At 51.3% G+C, this 18,327-nt stretch overlaps 1 protein-coding gene across 1 annotated transcript in view; it reads right to left on the bottom strand.

The window, feature by feature from the left end:
• Window positions 1-18,327, bottom strand: part of RASA1 (RAS p21 protein activator 1) — a 385,986-nt gene that overhangs the window by 47,278 nt on the left and 320,381 nt on the right. The window contains exon 22 of the mRNA XM_030193361.1: window positions 9,638-9,726. Coding sequence (XP_030049221.1) covers window positions 9,638-9,726 — 89 coding nt within the window. The remainder of the gene's footprint in view (window positions 1-9,637; window positions 9,727-18,327) is intronic.

The raw sequence follows: 18,327 nt of genomic DNA, 5'->3' as shown, positions 1-18,327 counted from the left end.
GAAGTGCGAATAGGCCCCAAGCGATGCGCTTGATCCAGGGTAGTAACACTTGTGTCTCCCGCCGATGGGAATTTTTCCAACAACCAGGATTGCAAGGTAGTCAGCAGAGATGACTCTTGTAAGGATTCCGGGAATCCAACAAATAGAAGATTGTCCCGATGGGCTCTGTTTTCTAAATCCTCTATTTTTTCCTGTTGAGCACATGTAAGAGCCTCCAGGTGTTGTATATCTATGTGATTCCGCCATATCTTCCACTTTACAGACCCGACATTCGAGGTCACCTGCCCGTCGACTCAAATCTGCCATAGTCTGGGCTATTCCCGCAATTTGTTCCAATAACTGCACAAACCGGGAATCCAGAGCTTTAACAACAGCTTCAGTTATCTCTGGTATAAGCATTGATATAGGAAGCGTCGATGGGAGAGACGGCGCCATCTTGTCCTCCACAGTGCGCACCCGATCCTGGCCTCTTCGCATTGTTTTTGAAGGCATAGGAAGTGGAGTTCTATTAATAAATTTGTCCATAGGTTCTCAGAGTAGCAAGGAAAAGGTTTTAAGTATAACAGCTTGTTAAGTGCCACTTAAATGAGTCGAAGGGGATCTCCGAGCAGCCGGTTTAAACGCATCTACCGCTGCTCACAGCATCACGTGACCCCCCTCCTATGACATTTTTAAAAATGATAACGCACCCAAGTATAGTCAATTTGGTATGACAGTATTATTTCACTAATGACAAAAGTAACAATCAAGCTCAAAAATTTAAATACAAAAAAATCTCAAAAATTCTCAAAATTATATTGTTGGGTTTCAAGGCACCGGGACACCACAACAGTTCACTGCACGCCTATCAGTGGAGAAAAAACCTCAGTAAAGCGATCCAACCTGCAATACTTCTTTGACATTGGGACCAAGAGTGATAACGTTCCTACACTGTGGTAAGTGGAATTTCCCTATGATGGTGAGCTGTGCCCATACCTTAGACGTATTGCAGGTTGGATAGCTTTACTGAGGAATTCTTTCTCCACTGACAGGCATGCAGTGAACTGTTGTGGTGTCCTGGTGCCTTGAAACTCAACAATATATTTTTGTGAATTTTAGAGATTTTCTAGTATTATTTCACTGACATTTCCTTAAACATCTAAATCATCTGCAGAATAGCTAGTTTAGGTTAAGTACATCAAATCAGGGGCAGCAGAATATATTTTTGCTTGGGTGGGCCAAACAAACCAAGCGTTGTCACTATTCTCCCATCTCCCTGTTTGCTGCTCAGACACTGGCCCCGAAAAACCTACACCTCTTGCCCAGTATCTTGCAACATGCCAGCAATTTCTCCCTCAACCTAAGATCCCACCAGACTCACCAGTATTGGGGATCCCAGCCATCCAACTCCAGGACCTGCTCTGAGCCTACCTCTGCACAAAGTTCATCTCTCTTTCTTTTCATTAACATTTATCATCTGGGGAGCCCTAACACTGCAGTACAGGGCTGTCCCAAAGCTCCACAGGCTCTGAACTTGGGAGACCCAGCCTAAGTAGAAGAATCTAAACCATCTGCTGAAGGTAGAGAAATACTGATATGGTCCAGGCTGCAGCAATTCTTATTCTGCTAATTTCACTGAAAATTGTCATGTTCTCTACCTCCATCTGCAGGTAGAGGGACAGAACCCACTGATCTGGAATGGCCTAGTAGGATGAAAAGGAAAAAGTGATTCTTGGCTAGAAAATAAAGTAGACAGTAACACATTCAATTAAACAGACACAATTATACAAACTGACAAGTCCGTTTTAAACTAGAACCAATCAGTTTTGAGAGTTAGCTGGTTTAAACTGTTTTATAAAAAAAAGAACTTCCCTCTTGAGTAATAGCATTAGCAACATAAGTATCAGGACCAAGCTACCACTCTGAGCTATGCATGCGAGACAGAAGATGCTCAAATACCAAGAAATGCAATCGAAGAACAATAAAATAAAAATACAATCATTCTCAGTTGTATTGAGTGCCATCAGCTTGAATAAAAATAATTTCCAAGTACACCTTGATAGGTTGCCTGTAGATAGTACAGTGTACAACAGGGGTCGCCAGTCCTCGAGGTCCAGCACCAAAACTTAAGGAAATGCTAAAAAAATGAAAAAGCTATCTAGGGCTCTCTGAAAGGGAAAAGTGATAAAACAGAGATGGTTCCTACATGAAGGCAGATTCATGAGAAGGTAAAATTATGTATAATCATACCTGATAATTTTCTTTCCATTAATCATAGCTGATCAATCCATAGACTGGTGGGTTGTGTCCATCTACCAGCAGGTGGAGATAGAGAGCAAACTTTTGCCTCCCTATATGTGGTCATGTGCTGCCGGAAACTCCTCAGTATGTCGATATCAAAGCTCCATCCGCAGGACTCAGCACTTAGAGAATTACACCCACGAAGGGACACTCTGCCCAGCTCACCACCGCCGAAACGGGGGAGGGGAATTAACCCAGCTCATCCCCACACAAGTGGGGGAGGGGAATCCGTCCAGCTCATCCCCGCGGAGCGGGGGAGGGACACCACACCCGCCGATGCGGGGGGATCTGGCTTATCCTGCAACCGCAACTGCGGGAGGAGCTGACTGACCCTAACACCGCCGAAGCGGGAGGGGTACAAAGCTGCCCTACAGCCGCACGAAGCGGGAGGGAGTGCCGGCAGAATTTATGTCTCAATCCAGCCCCGTAAAACGGAGGGGAGAGGAATGCAGCAGCTCACTGTAACACAAACTCGTCTCAACTCTTGAAGAATCCAAGTGAAAGAACTTGAACACGAAGTCTTTCTGAAATAACTGAAGACTAAACTTGAACCTGAAATGCAACCAGAATAAAAACAGAACAGATATCTGGGAGGGGCTATGGATTGATCAGCTATGATTAATGGAAAGAAAATTATCAGGTATGATTATACATAATTTTACCTTCCATATCATCAAGCTGATCAATCCATAGACTGGTGGGATGTACCGAAGCAGTACTCACCCAGGGCGGGACATTGAAATCCCTGACCTCAACACTGAAGCTCCAAACCGGGCCTCCGCCCGTGCAGCCACAGTCAAACGGTAATGCTTGGAGAATGTATGAGCCGAAGCCCAAGTTGCCGCCTTGCATATCTCTTCCAAGGAGACGGATCCGGCCTCTGCCATCGAGGCCGCCTGAGCTCTCGTGGAGTGAGCCTTCAGCTGGATAGGCGGCACCTTCCCCGCGGCCACATAAGCCGCTGCAATGGCTTCCTTGACCCATCTTGCCACTGTAGGCTTAGCAGCCTGCAGACCCTTACGAGGACCTGCAAACAGGACAAACAGATGATCCGATTTCCGGAAATCATTGGTCACTTCCAAGTATCTGAAGATGACTCGTCTCACATCCAGATATTTAAGAGCAGAGTACTCCTCTGGGTAGTCCTCCCTACGAAAGGAAGGGAGACAGAGCTGCTGATTCACATGGAAGCGAGAAACAATCTTGGGCAGGAAGGAAGGCACTGTGCGAATAGTCACTCCTGCCTCAGTGAACTGCAGAAAAGGCTCTCGACATGAGAGCGCCTGGAGCTCGGAAACTCTTCTGGCTGAAGTGATAGCCACCAAAAAGACTGCTTTCAACGTCAGGTCTTTCAGAGATGCCCTCGAGAAGGGTTCAAAAGGCGGCTTCTGCAATGCTCTTAGCACCAGGTTGAGATTCCACGCAGGCACCACTGAGTGCAGAGGAGGGCGCAGGTGATTAACTCCCTTGAGAAAGCGCACCACATCTGGCTGCGAAGCCAGGGAAGCACCCTTCAGGCGGCCCCTGAAGCAAGCCAGAGCCGCTACCTGGACTTTAAGGGAACTGAGCGACAGGCCTTTCTCCAGACCTTCTTGCAGGAACGCCAACACTGAAGAAATTGGAGCAGTGAAGGGAGAAAGTGAGCCTGCTTCACACCATGCTGCAAAGATACGCCAAACCCTGGCGTAAGCAGTAGAAGTAGAGCGTTTCCTCGCTCTCAGCATAGTGGCGATGACCTTGTCTGAGAAGCCCTTCTTCCTCAGACGCTGCCGCTCAATAGCCAGGCCGTAAGACCAAAGGGAGAGGGATCCTCCATCACCACGGGACCCTGATGTAACCGGCCCTGCTCCACTGACAGCCGCAGAGGATCGTCGACTGAGAGCCTGATCAAGTCCGCATACCAGGGACGTCTGGGCCAATCCGGACCCACCAGGATTACCCTGCCGGGATGCTTTGCCACCCGGTCTAGCACCCTGCCCAACATGGGCCAGGGCGGGAACACATAGAGGAGCTCTTGTGTCGGCCACTGTTGGAGAAGAGCATCTACTCCCAGGGATCGAGGGTCCCGTCCTCTGCTGAAAAAGCGCGGCACTTGGCAATTGGCCGATGACGCCATCAGATCTAGGCTCGGCTGGCCCCAGCGCTTCGTGATGTCCAAGAACGCCTGAGCAGATAGTTGCCACTCTCCGGGCTCCAAGGTATGGCGACTGAGAAAGTCCGCCTTGACATTCATGACTCCGGCAATGTGGGCCGCTGAAAGCTGCTCCAGGTTCGCTTCCGCCCACTGGCAAAGACTCATAGCCTCCTTGGCTAGAGGGGCGCTCTTGGTACCTCCCTGGCGGTTGATATAGGCCACAGCCGTGGCATTGTCCGACAGGACCCGTACAGGCTACAACACCAGTACCGGGATGAACTCCAATAACACCAACCGAATGGCTCTGAGTTCCAGGAGGTTGATAGACCACTTGCCTCTGCAGGAGACTAGAGCCCCTGCGCTGTCCTTCCCAAGCAGTGGGCTCCCCAGCCCATCAAAGAGGCGTCTGTCGTGACGACAATCCACTCCGGGGTCACCAGAGGCAATCCTGCAGACAACTTGTCTGTCTGCGTCCACCAGCTCAGCGCCTTGCGCACTGCTGGGTCCACGGGAAGGCGCACAGCATAATCCTCCGACATCGGAGTCCAGCGCAGCAGCAGAGATAGCTGTAGTGGTCTCATATGAGCCCTGGCCCAGGGCACTACTTCCATCGTGGCCGTCATAGAGCCCAACAGCTGCACGTAGTCCCAAGCCCGAATAGGAGAGGCTACTAGGAACTAGTCCACCTGAGCCTGAAGCTTGACAATCCGATTGTCTGGCAGGAACACTCTGCCCACTTGGGTGTCGAATCGAACTCCCAGATACTCCAGGGACTGAGTCGGGCGCAGCTGGCTCTTCTTCCAGTTGATGATCCATCCCAGGGAGCTCACAAGAGCAACTACCCGGTCCATAGCTTTGCCGCACTCTGCATAAGAGGGGGCTCGGATCAACCAGTCGTCCAGATAAGGATGGACTTGTACTCCTTCCTTTAGCAGGAAGGCCGCTATGACCCCCATTACTTTGGAAAAGGTCCGCGGAGCAGTAGCCAACCCGAAAGGGAGGGCTCTGAACTGGAAGTGTCGTCTCAGGACTGAAAAACGCAGAAAGCGTTGGAGAGGAGGCCAGATGGGAATATGCAGGTACGCTTCCTTGATGTCCAAGGAAGCCAAGAACTCTCCTGCCTTCACTGCCGCTATAACAGAGCGGAGAGTCTCCATGCGAAAGTGCCTCACTTTCCAGGCCCGATTGACCCCTTTGAGGTCGAGGATAGGCCGGACAGAACCTCCTTTCTTTGGTACCACAAAGTAAATGGAGTAACGTCCCTTGCCAATCTGATTTTTTGGCACCGGAACGACCGCACCCAGGCGGATCAGGTTGTCCAAGGTCTGCTGCACTGCCACAGCTTGACCGGAGACTTGCAGGGAGAGAGTACAAACCCGTCTCTTAAGGGTTGGCAGAACTCTAGCTTGTAGCCGTCTCTGATGACTTCCAGCACCCACGCGTCTGAAGTTATAGTGGTCCACTCGCCCAGAAACGAGGACAGCCGTCCTCCAATCTGCACTGGGGCGTGGACCAAGGCCCCGTCATTGGGTACGAGACCCTGGGGGAGGACCGGAGGGAGCACCTCCGGGACGGCGGTCTCTGCGAAAGGAATGCTGCTTGGGGGAGAAATTCCTCTTGAAGGAAGAGGGGGCAGAGGAACCAGACTTGCCCGGGCGGTACCGACGGGCTTCCAGCAACCGTCCTCTGGAGGTACCGGGACGAGTACTAGCCCGAGCCCTGACCTCTTGTAATTTCTTGCCCTTAGACGTGCCGAGATCGGTCACGATTTTGTCCAGCTCGACCCCAAAGAGCAGCTTGCCTTTAAAAGGCAATCTAGCCAGGCGGGATTTAGAGGCGTGGTCAGCAGACCAATGTTTCAGCCAAAGCCACCGCCGCGCAGAGACTGTCTGAGCCATGCCTTTAGCTGAGGCTCTCAAGACATCATACAGCAAGTCTGCCAAATAGGCTAAGCCCGATTCCAGGGCCGGCCAATCAGCCCTCAAGGAAAGATCCGAGGGGGAAGCCCGCTGCACCATAGTCAGGCACGCCCTGGCCACATAGGAGCCGCAAACTGAGGCCTGCAAACTTAAAGCAGCTGCCTCAAAGGACGACCTTAAGGCCGCCTCCAATCTTCTGTCTTGGGCGTCCTTTAGGGCCGTGCCACCTTCCACCGGCAACGCCGTTTTCTTAGTCACCGCAGTGATTAAAGAATCCACGGTAGGCCACAGATAGGCCTCACGTTCACTCACAGCCAAAGGATAGAGGCGGGACATAGCCCTAGCCACTTTAAGGCTCGTTTCCGGGACATCCCATTGAGCCGCAATTAAGGTGTGCATGGCATCATGCACGTGGAAGGATCTAGGCGGGCGCTTCGTCCCCAGCAAAATGGCAGAGCCAACAGGGGCTGAGGGAGAGACGTCCTCCGGAGAGGAAATCTTCAAAGTGTCCATGGCCTGTAAAAACAGGTTGGGCAAATCCTCTGGGCTAAAAAGCCGCGCTGCAGAGGGGTCATCCGCTCCATCCGAGCGGGGATCTATCTCCTCCAAGGAATCCGCAAAGGACCGTTGGGAGACCTCAGACACGCTGCCCTCATCTACATCGGAGGAGACAAAGTCCTCCAAGGCCTGGAAATCAACCCGAGGGCGTTTACCTCTGGGAACCTCAACCTCTTTATCAGAAGAGGGAGCAGGGGCAGCGTTTTGCATGAGGAAAGCCTGATGCAGCAGCAAAACAAACTCGGGGGAGAAACCCCCCAGACTGTGCACTTCCGCAGCCTGGGCAACAGCCCTAGACGCACTCTCAACCGGCGCTCGCAATAGCGGGGGAGAGACATGCTGCGCATCCAAAATGGCGTCCGGCGCGAAACTCCGCGAAGGAGCCGCGCGGGAAGAACGGCGCTTAACTTTAGCCGCTTGTGCCGTCGCCCAAATTAAGGGCGTTCATGGCATTAATGTCTCCAACCTCAAGGGCGGCCCACGAAGAAGCCGTCCGAGCCGCGTGGCCGGCCAAGATGGCGGAGGCGAGGAGCGGGTAATGGGCGTTTATGGCGGGAAAAAACCGCCACGCCGGAGGAACGACCGGGACATTCATCGGTCACTAAACTGTCACCCATCAAGGGCGAATCAGGTTGTAAAACCCCCGCATCCCCTCTAGAAGCGCTCCAGCGATCCGGGGAGCGACCCTTTGCGCCCTCGCCCTCCGACGCCATATGCCACGAGGAGAAGAATCGGGGAACCCCCTGCCCGCTATAAAAAGGTAAAATTACCTGCTTGCCGCTCCGAGCTGTAACGAACTGGTGTCCCAGTGAGTAGCTGCAATGAACGTTTAAAGAAATGTCGAATTAAACGCCTTTAAAGACGTTTAAAATTTTTTTTTTTTTTTTTTTAAACGGAGCCAGCGGGAGGGGGGAGAAAAGGAGGGACCTGGCACCACCAGGTTTGCACTTGCTCAAAAGAGCCCTCAACCCCAGGCCTCAACAAAACCTAAGGATTAGGCTTGGAGGCCTAGCCAGAGCTGCTGCTGTGTGTGACCACCACCTGCTGAGATAGAGAACATACTGGGGAGTTTCCGGCAGCACATGACCACATATAGGGAGGCAAAAGTTTGCTCTCTATCTCCACCTGCTGGTAGATGGACACAACCCACCAGTCTATGGATTGATCAGCTTGATGATATGGAAAATATATTGACACCATGGAAAAAATATAACCCTCAGGCTTTATGAAAGAAAGAATAGATATGATCCCATGTGACACCACAAGCATGGAGGACTCACACACATACACAGTTCACCATGCTAGAAAGCTTGGAGAGCTTTGTTTACACTTTCCCGTCCTAGTTCTGTTGGATGACACCACCCATAAACGTGGACTATATATCTTGCCTGTACTTGACATATCTTCTAAACTTAGAAAGAATGCTTGTGTAGTCAGATATATAATTGTTGTTTGGTGAAATCCTTTGCACATGGATAGTACTGACACTGAAGATTCTTTTAAATAACAACCAGGGTGAGAGACTTTCAGCTGTAGTTTCTTTAAAAAAACAAAAAACAAACCAAAAATCTTTGTACTTGAGATTAATGGCAGCATTATTACCACTCTATAACTGAAAAATTCACATTTAGGAAATACATGCTTCTTATATTAGTAGCTACTTCCAAACAAGAAAACCTTTATTTGGGGTAGTAAAACAAAAACGTACTATTCTGATATGGGGCCACAAAGACCCAATTCCAAACAAAAAGAACAATGTGAAAGAGGAGAGTCTTGGTTACGGAAATGAAACCATAATCAAAGAACTTAAAATAATGAAAGCGCCAAGAAATGATAACCACCACAGACTCTCCTCTAGTCTTTGTGCATTTGTGAAAGTGAATGTGTCATTACAATTGAGTATATCTCACATTTAAAGAGTCATTCGTGGACACCTGGTGTCTACTACTGTTAGTAGTAACATAACTTAAAAAAGGTTTAATAGGCACTTATCTGCCCCCCATCCCTGCAATTATATTAGTGGAGCTAGAACATATGAACGAGAGGACATGAAATGAGATTGAAGGGGGGCAGACTCAAGAAAAATGTCAGGAAGTATTTTTTCACAAAGAGAGTAGTGGATGTTTTGAATGCCCTCCCGCGGGAGGTGGTGGAAATGAAAACGGTAACGGAATTCAAACATGCATGGGATAAGCATAAAGGAATCCTGTGCAGAAGGAATGGATCCTCAGGAGCTTAGTCGAGATTGGGAGGCGGGGCTGGTGGTTGGGAAGCGGGGATAGTGCTGGGCAGACTTATACGGTCTGTGCCAGAGCTGGTGGTGGGAGGCAGGGATAGTGCTGGGCAGACTTATACGGTCTGTGGTTGGGAGGCGGGGCTGGTGGTTGGGAGGCAGGGATAGTGCTGGGCAGACTTATACGGTCTGTGCCCTGAAGAGCACAGGTACAAATCAAAGTAGAGTATACACAAAAAGTAGCACATATGAGTTGTCTTGTTGGGCAGACTGGATGGACCGTGCAGGTCTTTTTCTGCCGTCATCTACTAAGTTACTATGTTATTTCTTTTCTTTTTTTATATAATAAAAATATCACCAAATAATCAGGAGAAATATTTTTGTATTTCTTTATGGTCTACATATCAACTGTGTTTATTGGATAACAGATCAAAATTAATTTTCTAATTTAGCTTCCCTTTGCTACAATATGCTTTCAAATTTTCTAAACAGCTTTTATGACTGCATACTCACCTTTGCTCCAAACTCAACAAGATTTGCTAAGTTCTGCACAGACTTGGCGACCAGCGTCAGTGTTCTTGCAGCAATAGGAGACGGAGAATCTACAAGCATAGTGTTCAGAGAGTTATAAATTTGGTCAACACTGAAATCAGTTCAAGCTGACTGAAAAACAGTAAGATAAATTATCAAAAAAGGCAGAGCTACATCAAATATTTTCCCTGATTTAATGGCATTAAAACTCTGAGGGTCTAAAAATATTACTACAAATAATGGTTTGTTGAAACAGCCAGCAGTAATTAATGGAGAGTAGACCCTGAAAAGCAAAAGTGCTCTGCTCACTGCTGACGTTCTCCCCTTCATTGGTACTAGTACATGTAGGTTGTACATGCAGTTAGGGGTTGGCTTGCAAATGTTAACTTGTGTGGAATATATGGCCACATACTACATTAAAATGAATATTAATGGGGCCATGGAGTATTCCATGGCAATACAGAGAGGTAATCAGGGGCTTCTGAAGAGCAGTTACCACAAGAATATTTTCACCAGATCCGGGGAAGCATACACGGGTTTGCGAAAAGGATTTCATGCCAGTTTTTGATACTTAACTGCCTGTTTTGTCTCCTTTTGCAACCAGAAGGAAGACCCTGCAAAGTTCAAAGGCAGGCAGGAGGTAACAGACGCTTATGCATTTGAACAAAAATGAAAGTGAAAGTACATATCAGTGCCTGTTCTTCTGTGCCTAAATATGAGCCTCATAAAAGTTATGTGCAAGATTCATATTTAGGCTTAGAACAAGCGCCATGCGTGCAGATACTTTCAATTTTTGCTTGGACCTGTGCACAAGAAGCCGCACTTACTACAAAACCTTTGTGCACATGTCTGGAACGCTATCCACCCACCCCCATTGGCAGTAAGTTTTCTACATGTAAAATTTGAATGCCATCAGCTTTTTGCATGACATGGTATTATGCTCACAGTAGAAGCCACATGCTTAGACATCCAGACAAAGCTCTACAATGACCCTTTCTGGATCAGCCTCAGAACTCCTTAATGACAATTCAAGTCAGGTACCTGTTAATTATATTTTTGCCCAATCAATTACTACCTGAGTACGCTTCTGAAGCTTGTCCCTCCCCCCATCTTTTTATAAAAAAATTTTAATCCAAGTTATCAAGATATTTATGACATAGCAAAACTGCCAGAATCTCCCTTACTGCTTTGAAAGCCACCAAAAATGAGGGGGGAGTGTTTCTCAAACACCTACTCGTATCATATTGCAGTCATTCTTCATTATGAGACTATTTGGTTAACCTGGCTCACTGATTCCTCTTTTTGTCTCGCATGGTTTCAAATAGAATCAAATATGGTTTATCCTATCCCTCTTGCTAGGCTACTTTATGTTCCAAAAAAGTTAATTCAATGTAAATCTGAGATTTTTCAAGCCACTACATGCTTTGATTCCATTTTCCCCCTCAGAATAGATGGCTCCTCTTTGCAATAATGCTCACATACTGATTGACTGGCACCCTATTTATTGGTATTCCTGGTCTATTAGAGGTATTAACACTTTGCAGCATGTCAAGCATTCCACAGTTACTTTCTCTCAACTAATGGATAAAGCGAATAATACATACCTGTAGCAGGTGTTCTCCGAGGACAGTCGTGATTGTTCTCACGACTGGGTTGACGTCTATGGCAGCCCCTCGAAACCGGAAGAAAAATCTCGCGGGAGGTCCCGCACGCAGGGTATGCCCACCGCTCATGCGCGACCGTCTTCCTGCCTGTGCGCTCCCGCTCAGTTAAATGACAAGCAAAGAAATGAGGAAAAAACGCAACTCCAAAGGGGAGGAGGGAGGGTAGGTGAGAACAATCAGCCTGCTGTCCTCGGAGAACACCTGCTACAGGTATGTATCATTTGCTTTCTCCGAGGCCAAGCAGGCTGCTTGTTCTCACGACTGGGGTATCCCTAGCTCCCAGGCTCACTCAAAACAACAAACAGGGTCAATTGGGCCTCGCAACGGTGAGGAGGTAACAGAAATTGACCTAAGAAGAATAACTAACTGAGAGTGCAGCCTGAACAGAATAAAAACCGGGTCTAGGAGGGTGGAGTTGGATTCAAACCCCAAACAGATTCTGCAGCACCGACTGCCCGAACCGACTGTCGCGCCGGGTATCCTGCTGGAGGCAGTAATGTGATGTGAATGTGTGGACAGATGACCACGTCGCAGCCTTGCAAATCTCTTCAATAGTGGCTGACTTCAAGTGGGCCACTGACACTGCCATGGCTATAACACTATGAGCCGTGACATGACCCTCAAGAATCAGCCCAGCCTGGGCGTAAGCGAAGAAAATGCAATCTGCTAGCCAATTGGAAATGGTGCGTTTCTCGACAGCGACCCCCTTCCTATTGGGGTCGAAAGAAACAAACAACTGGGCAGACTGTCTATGGGGCTGTGTCCGCTCCAGGTAGAAGGCCAATGCTCTCTTGCAGTCCAATGTGTGCAACTGACGTTCAGCAGGGCGGGTATGAGGCCTGGGAAAGAATATTGGCAAGACAATTGACTAGTTAAGATGGAACTCAGACACCACCTTTGGCTGGAACTTAGGGTGAGTGCGGAGGACTACTCTGTTATGATGAAATTTAGTATAAGGAGCATGAGCTACCAGGGCTTGAAGCTCACTGACTCTACGAGCTGAAGTAACGGCCACCAAGAAAATGACCTTCCAGGTCAAGTACTTCAGATGGCAGGAATTCAGTGGCTCAAAAGGAGGTTTCAACAGCTGGGTGAGGACGACGTTGAGATCCCTTGACACTGCAGGAGGCTTGACAGGGGGCTTTGACAAAAGCAAACCTCTCATGAATCAAACGACTAAAGGCTCTCCAGAGATGGCTTTTCCCTCTACACGATGATGGTAAGCACTAATTGCACTAAGGTGATTCCTTACTGAGTTGGTTTTGAGACCCGACTCTGATAAGTGTAGAAGGTATTCAAGCAGGGTCTGCGCAGGACAAGAACAAGGTTCTAGGGCCTTGCTCTCACACCAAACGACAAACCTCCTCCACTTAAAAAAGTAACTCTTCTTAGTAGAATCCTTCCTAGAGGCAAGCAAGACACGGGAGACTCCCTCAGACAGACCCAATGAAGCAAAATCTACGCCCTCAACATCCAGGCCGTGAGAGCCAGAGACTGAAGGTTGGGGTGCAGAAGCGCTCCGTCGTTCTGCGAAATGAGGGTTGGAAAACACTCCAATCTCCACGGTTCTTCGGAAAACAACTCCAGAAGAAGAGAGAACCAGATCTGACGGGGCCAGAAGGGCGCGATCAGAATCATGGTGCCGCGGTCTTGCTTGAGCTTCAGTAAGGTCTTCCCCACCAAAGGTATGGGAGGATATGCATACAGGAGGCCCTTCCCCCAATGGAGGAGAAAGGCATCGACGCTAGTCTGCCGTGTGCCTGAAGTCTGGAACAGAACTGAGGCAGCTTGTGATTGGTCTGGGAGGCGAAAAGGTCCACCGAGGGAGTGCCCCACTCTCGGAAGATCTTGCGTACCACCCTAGAATGGAGCGACCACTCGTGCGGTTGCATGAGTCTGCTCAGCCTGTCGGCCAGACTGTTGTTTACGCCTGCCAGGTACGTGGCTTGGAGAAGCATGCCATGCTGGCCTGCCCATCGCCACATCCTGACGGCCTCCTGACACAGGGGGCAAGATCCGGTGCCCCCCCTGCTTGTTGATGTAATACATTGCAACCTGATTGTCCGAATTTGGATAATTTGGGAGGACAGCCGATCCCTGAAGGCCTTCAGCGCATTCCAGACCACTCGGAGCTCCAGGAGATTAATCTGAAGACCTGCTTTCTGGAGGGACCACACCCCTTGGGTGTGGAGCCCATCGACATGAGCTCCCCACCCCAGGAGAGATGCATCCGTCGTCAGCACTTTTTGCGGCTGAGGAATTTGGAACGGGCGTCCCAAGCTCAAATTGGTCCGAATTGTCCACCAGCACAGCGAATTGCGACAACTGATGGGCAGGCGGATGGCATCTTCTAGATTCCCGGTGGCCTGGCACCACTGGGAAGCTAGGGTCCATTGAGCTGATCTCATGTGAACACGAGCCATGGGAGTCACATGGACTGTAGAAGCTATATGGCCCAGGAGTCTCAACATCTGCCGAGCTGTGATCTGCTGGGACGTTCTGGCCTGGGAGGCGAGGGACAGAAGGTTCTGAGCCCTCGCCTCGGGAAGATAGGTATGAGCTGTCTGTAAATTCAGCAGAGCTCCTATGAATTCCAGAGATTGGACTGGCTGGCGATGGGACTTCGGGTAATTTATTACAAACCCCAGCAGCTCCAGTAGTTGAATAGTGCACTGCATGGACCGAAGAGCTCCCGCTTCTGAGGTGCTCTTCACCAGCCAATCGTCGAGATACGGGAAGACGTGCACCCCCAGCTTGCGCAGGTACGTCGCAACCACCACGAGACACTTCGTGAATACCCGTGGTGCAGAGGCGAGCCCAAAAGGCAGCACACAATAGTGGAAGTGACATGTCCCTAGACAGAATCGCAGATACTGTCTGTGAGCTGGCAGTATCCTTTAAATCCAGGGAACATAGCCAATCGTCTTTCTGAATCATGGGGAGAAGGGTGCCTAAGGAAAGCATCCTGAACTTTTCTCGTACCAGATATTTGTTCAGGCCTCTCAGGTCTAGGATGGGGCGCATCCCCCGTCTTCTTTTCCACAAGGAAGTACCTGGAATAGAATCCCTGCCCCTCCTGCCCGGGTGGCACGGGCTCGACCGCTCTGGCGCTGAGAAGGGCGGAGAGTTCCTCTGCAAGTACCTGCTTGTGGTGGGAGCTGAAGGATTGAGCTCCCGGTGGACAATTTGGTGGGGTGGAGACCAAATTCAGGGTGTATCCGCACCGCACTATTTGGAGAACCCACTGGTCGGAGGTTATGAGAGGCCACCTTTGGTGAAAAACTGTCAACCTCCCCCCGACCGGCACGGCTACTTTGATGGCGGCTATGTTCCCATGGATCCAGTCAAAAGCCCGGCCCCTGCTTTTGCTGTGGAGCTGTAGGGGGCTGCTTAGGCGCATACTGTTGACGGGAACGAGCACGCTGGGACTGTCCCTGTGCCTGAGGAGGCCTTCGGGTCAGCTGGTTGTACCTATGCTTGCTGTAAGCGTAAGGTGCAGCCTGCCTGGTCCGGAAAAAACGTCCACCTGTGGAGGTGGATGCTGAAGGCGCCTGGTGGGAGAGCTTGTCGAGAGCGGTTTCCCGCTGGTGTAGTTGGTCCACCAACTGCTCAACCTTCTCACCAAAAATGTTATCCCCCCGGCAAGGGACATCCGCCAGCCGTTGCTGGGTACGGTTGTCCAGGTCAGAGGCACACAGCCATGAGAGTCTGCACATCACTATACCCTGGGCCGCGGCTCTGGATGCCACATCACAGGTGTCAAATACCCCTGGACAGGAATTTTCTGCATGCCTTCAGCTGCCTAACCACCTCCTGAAAAGGCCTGGACTGCTCCGGGGGGAGCTTGTCAACCAGGTCCGCCAGTTGCCGCACATTGTTCCGCATGTGGATGCTCGTGTAGAGCTGGTATGACTGGATTCTGGTCACGAGCATGGAAGAATGGTAGGCTTTCCTCCCAAACGAGTCCAGAGTGCGAGACTCCTGCCCCGGGGGCGCCGAGGCGGTATCCCTCGAACTCCTTGCCCATTTGAGAGCAGAGTCCACGACCGCTGAGTCATGTGGCAGCTGAGGCCGCATCAACTCCGGGTCCGTGTGGACTCTGTATTGGGACTCCACTTTCTTAGGGATGGTGGGATTAGATAAGGGCTTCAACCAGTTCCAAAGCAGTGTCTCCTTGAGGACACTGTGCAACGGTACCGTGGAAGACTCTCTAGGTCAGTGATGGCGAACCTTTCAGAGACCGAGTGCCCAAACAGCAACCCAAAATCTAATTACTCATTGCGAAGTGCCGGTACTCATTATGGGCGGGGTCACCACATATGACCCCACCCCTATGATAGCCACACCCCCTTACACCAGCCATGGCGCATATAAACAGACATCATTGAAAATATTATACTAGTATAGGAGAAAAAAAACATGATTTTCTTTCATTATAAATCATTTCTGTAAGTTATAACAGCTCCAGTATACCCAGTGCAAAATAAGACAGCAGATGTAAATTCTCAAATTGGACATATTCCAAACACTAAAATGAAAATAAAATGATTTTTTCTACCTTTGTTGTCTGGTGATTTTGTTTTTCTATCCATATTGGTCCTAGTCGCTGATTCTGCTGCTCTCTATCTGTTCTCTTAACTCCGTTTCCAGGGCTTCCTTTCCATTTATTTCTTTACTTTCCTCCTTTCTTCTTCATTTCTTGCCCTCCATCCATGTCCAGCAACCCTCCCCTCCCCTCCAGCCACAAATGTCCAGCCACCCTCCTCTCTCCCCTGCCCTCCCCCCCTCCAGCCACCCTCCTCTCCCCCCTGCCCTCCCAGCGGCAGGCCTCCCTCCCACCCAGCACCAGGCCACCCACCCAGCACCAGGCCTCCCTCCCTCCCACCCAAGCACCAAGCCATGCACCCACCCAGCACCAGGCTTCCCACCCAAGCCTTCCTCCCTCCCACCCAGCACCAGGCCTCCCTCCCTCCAGGCCATGCACCCACCCAGCACTCCCACCCAAGCACCAGGCCACCCAAGCCTCCCTCCTTCCCACCCAGCACCAGGTCCATCCACCCACCCAGCACTCCCACCGAAGCACCAGGACACCCACCCAAGCACCAGGCAGCCCTCCCTCCCAAGCACCAGACAGGCCTTCCACGCACCCACCCAAGCACCAGGCAGGCCTCCCACCCAGCACTCCCACCCAAGCACCAGGGCTCACTCCCTCCCTCCCACCCGGTGTGCACCAGGGCTCCCTCCCTCCCACCCAGCACCAGCCCGCCATCCCTCCCTCCCTCCGAACCCGAAGAAATTTAAAAGTCTTCCCTTGTCCAAGTAGGCGGCGTCAGCATCAGCAGTAGCAGCGAAAAGCGTGCTGCTGGTTCGGCGCGTTTTCAGCCTTCCGTCTCTCAAGCTCTCTGGTCCCGCCCTAACAGGAAATGAGGGCGGGACCAGAGAGCTTGAGAGACAAAAGGCTGAAGACGCACCGAATCAGCAGCACGCTTTTCGCTGCTACTGCTGATGCTGCCTACTTGGACAAGGGAAGACTTTTAAATTTCTTCGGGTTCGGAGGGAGGGATGGAGGCTGGGCGGGCTGGTGCCGGGTGGGAGGGAGGGAGGAAGGAATGCTTGACGCCGGGTTGGTGGGATGGCTCAAAGTCTCGGGTGAGGCGACCGGTGGCGCGCGTGCCAACAGAGAGGGCTCCGCGTGCCCTCTCTGGCACGCGTGCCATAGGTTCGCCATCACTGCTCTAGGTGGTGATTGATAGTTGAGGACTTTGAGCATCTCAGCCCTCGGCTCATCCACGGTGACCACTGGGAAGGGAATGCTAATAGACATGTCCCGGACAAAAGAGGCGAAGGAGAGAATTTCTGGAGGCGAGAGCTTCCTCTCCGGTGAAGGAGTGGGGTCGGAGGGAAGACCCGCAGACTCCTCGGAGGAGAAATATCTGGGGTCTTCCTCCTCCTCCCCCCACGAGGCCTCCTCCTCGGTGTCGGACATGAGCTCAGACCGCAACCGGGCCCGTCTCGACCCCGAGGAACCACATCCTCGATGATGGTACCGAGAGGTGGACTCCTGCGCCGGCGGGGACTCCACCTGAGTGGCGATCGAGACCGGTGCCGCAAGCGGTACCGGTGTCGAAGACCGCATCACAGGGCCAGAACCAGCTGGTGCTTCCATCAACGGCACCGCAGGCGCAAGCACCCCCGGTGCCGGCAAGGCCTGGCGCATCAGCCCCTCCAGGATACCTGGGAGGATGGCTCGGAGGCACTTGTCTAGGCCCGCTGTCGGGAGAGGCTGGGGGGCCAGAGCGGGCGTCAGTGCTCGAAGCTGCCCAGGCCCAGGAGACGGTACCGGGTTACCTGACGACCTGCGCATCAACACCTCTTCAATAGAGGGGGAGCGCTCCTCCCGGCACTGGTGCTTCTTAGGGACCGAGTCTCTCGACGTCCCGGAGCTGCTAGTCCCATGCGCCATGGGTGACTGATGACGGTGCTTCTTCTAAACTTTCTTTCGATGCCCATCATTGGCGCTCCGCGGCATGGACGAGGTGGAGTGTCTGCGCCCTTTGGGGGTCGGATCCGACAGGGTTCAATCCCAATGGCCCTGAGCAGCGGGAGCGGCCGGGCGGACTGCCAACTCGGTCACTCACCGCCGCTGGCAGGTCGTTGGGCCAAGGGAACCTGTACTCCTGGGGTCGGTGCCATAGTCTGCGCCGAAGACGTCGACATCGGTACCGATACCGAAGACCCGGCCGCGACGAAGCGAAACAAAAAAGAGAAAACTCGACGAAAGGGAACTTTTTTTTTAAGAAAGGAAAAAAAGGGGCACGTAAAATCAAAAGAAATAGCGGACTAGGCCGCAAAACGGTTTTCTGGGGCTGTCACGGAGAGGGACGAAAACGCGTCTCTCTCCAGCGCGGAAATCGAAAAAACTGAGCGGGAGCGCAAGGGGGGGGGGGGAAGATGGCCGTGCATGCGCGGTGGGCGTACCCCGCGTGCGGGACCTCCCGCGAGATTTTT

This window comes from Microcaecilia unicolor, chromosome 2 (genome assembly GCF_901765095.1).
Source record: "Microcaecilia unicolor chromosome 2, aMicUni1.1, whole genome shotgun sequence".
In the NCBI taxonomy this organism is placed as follows: domain Eukaryota; kingdom Metazoa; phylum Chordata; class Amphibia; order Gymnophiona; family Siphonopidae; genus Microcaecilia; species Microcaecilia unicolor.
The sequence above is the reverse complement of the archived record's forward strand: the minus strand, read 5'-3'. Positions and strand labels throughout refer to the sequence as shown.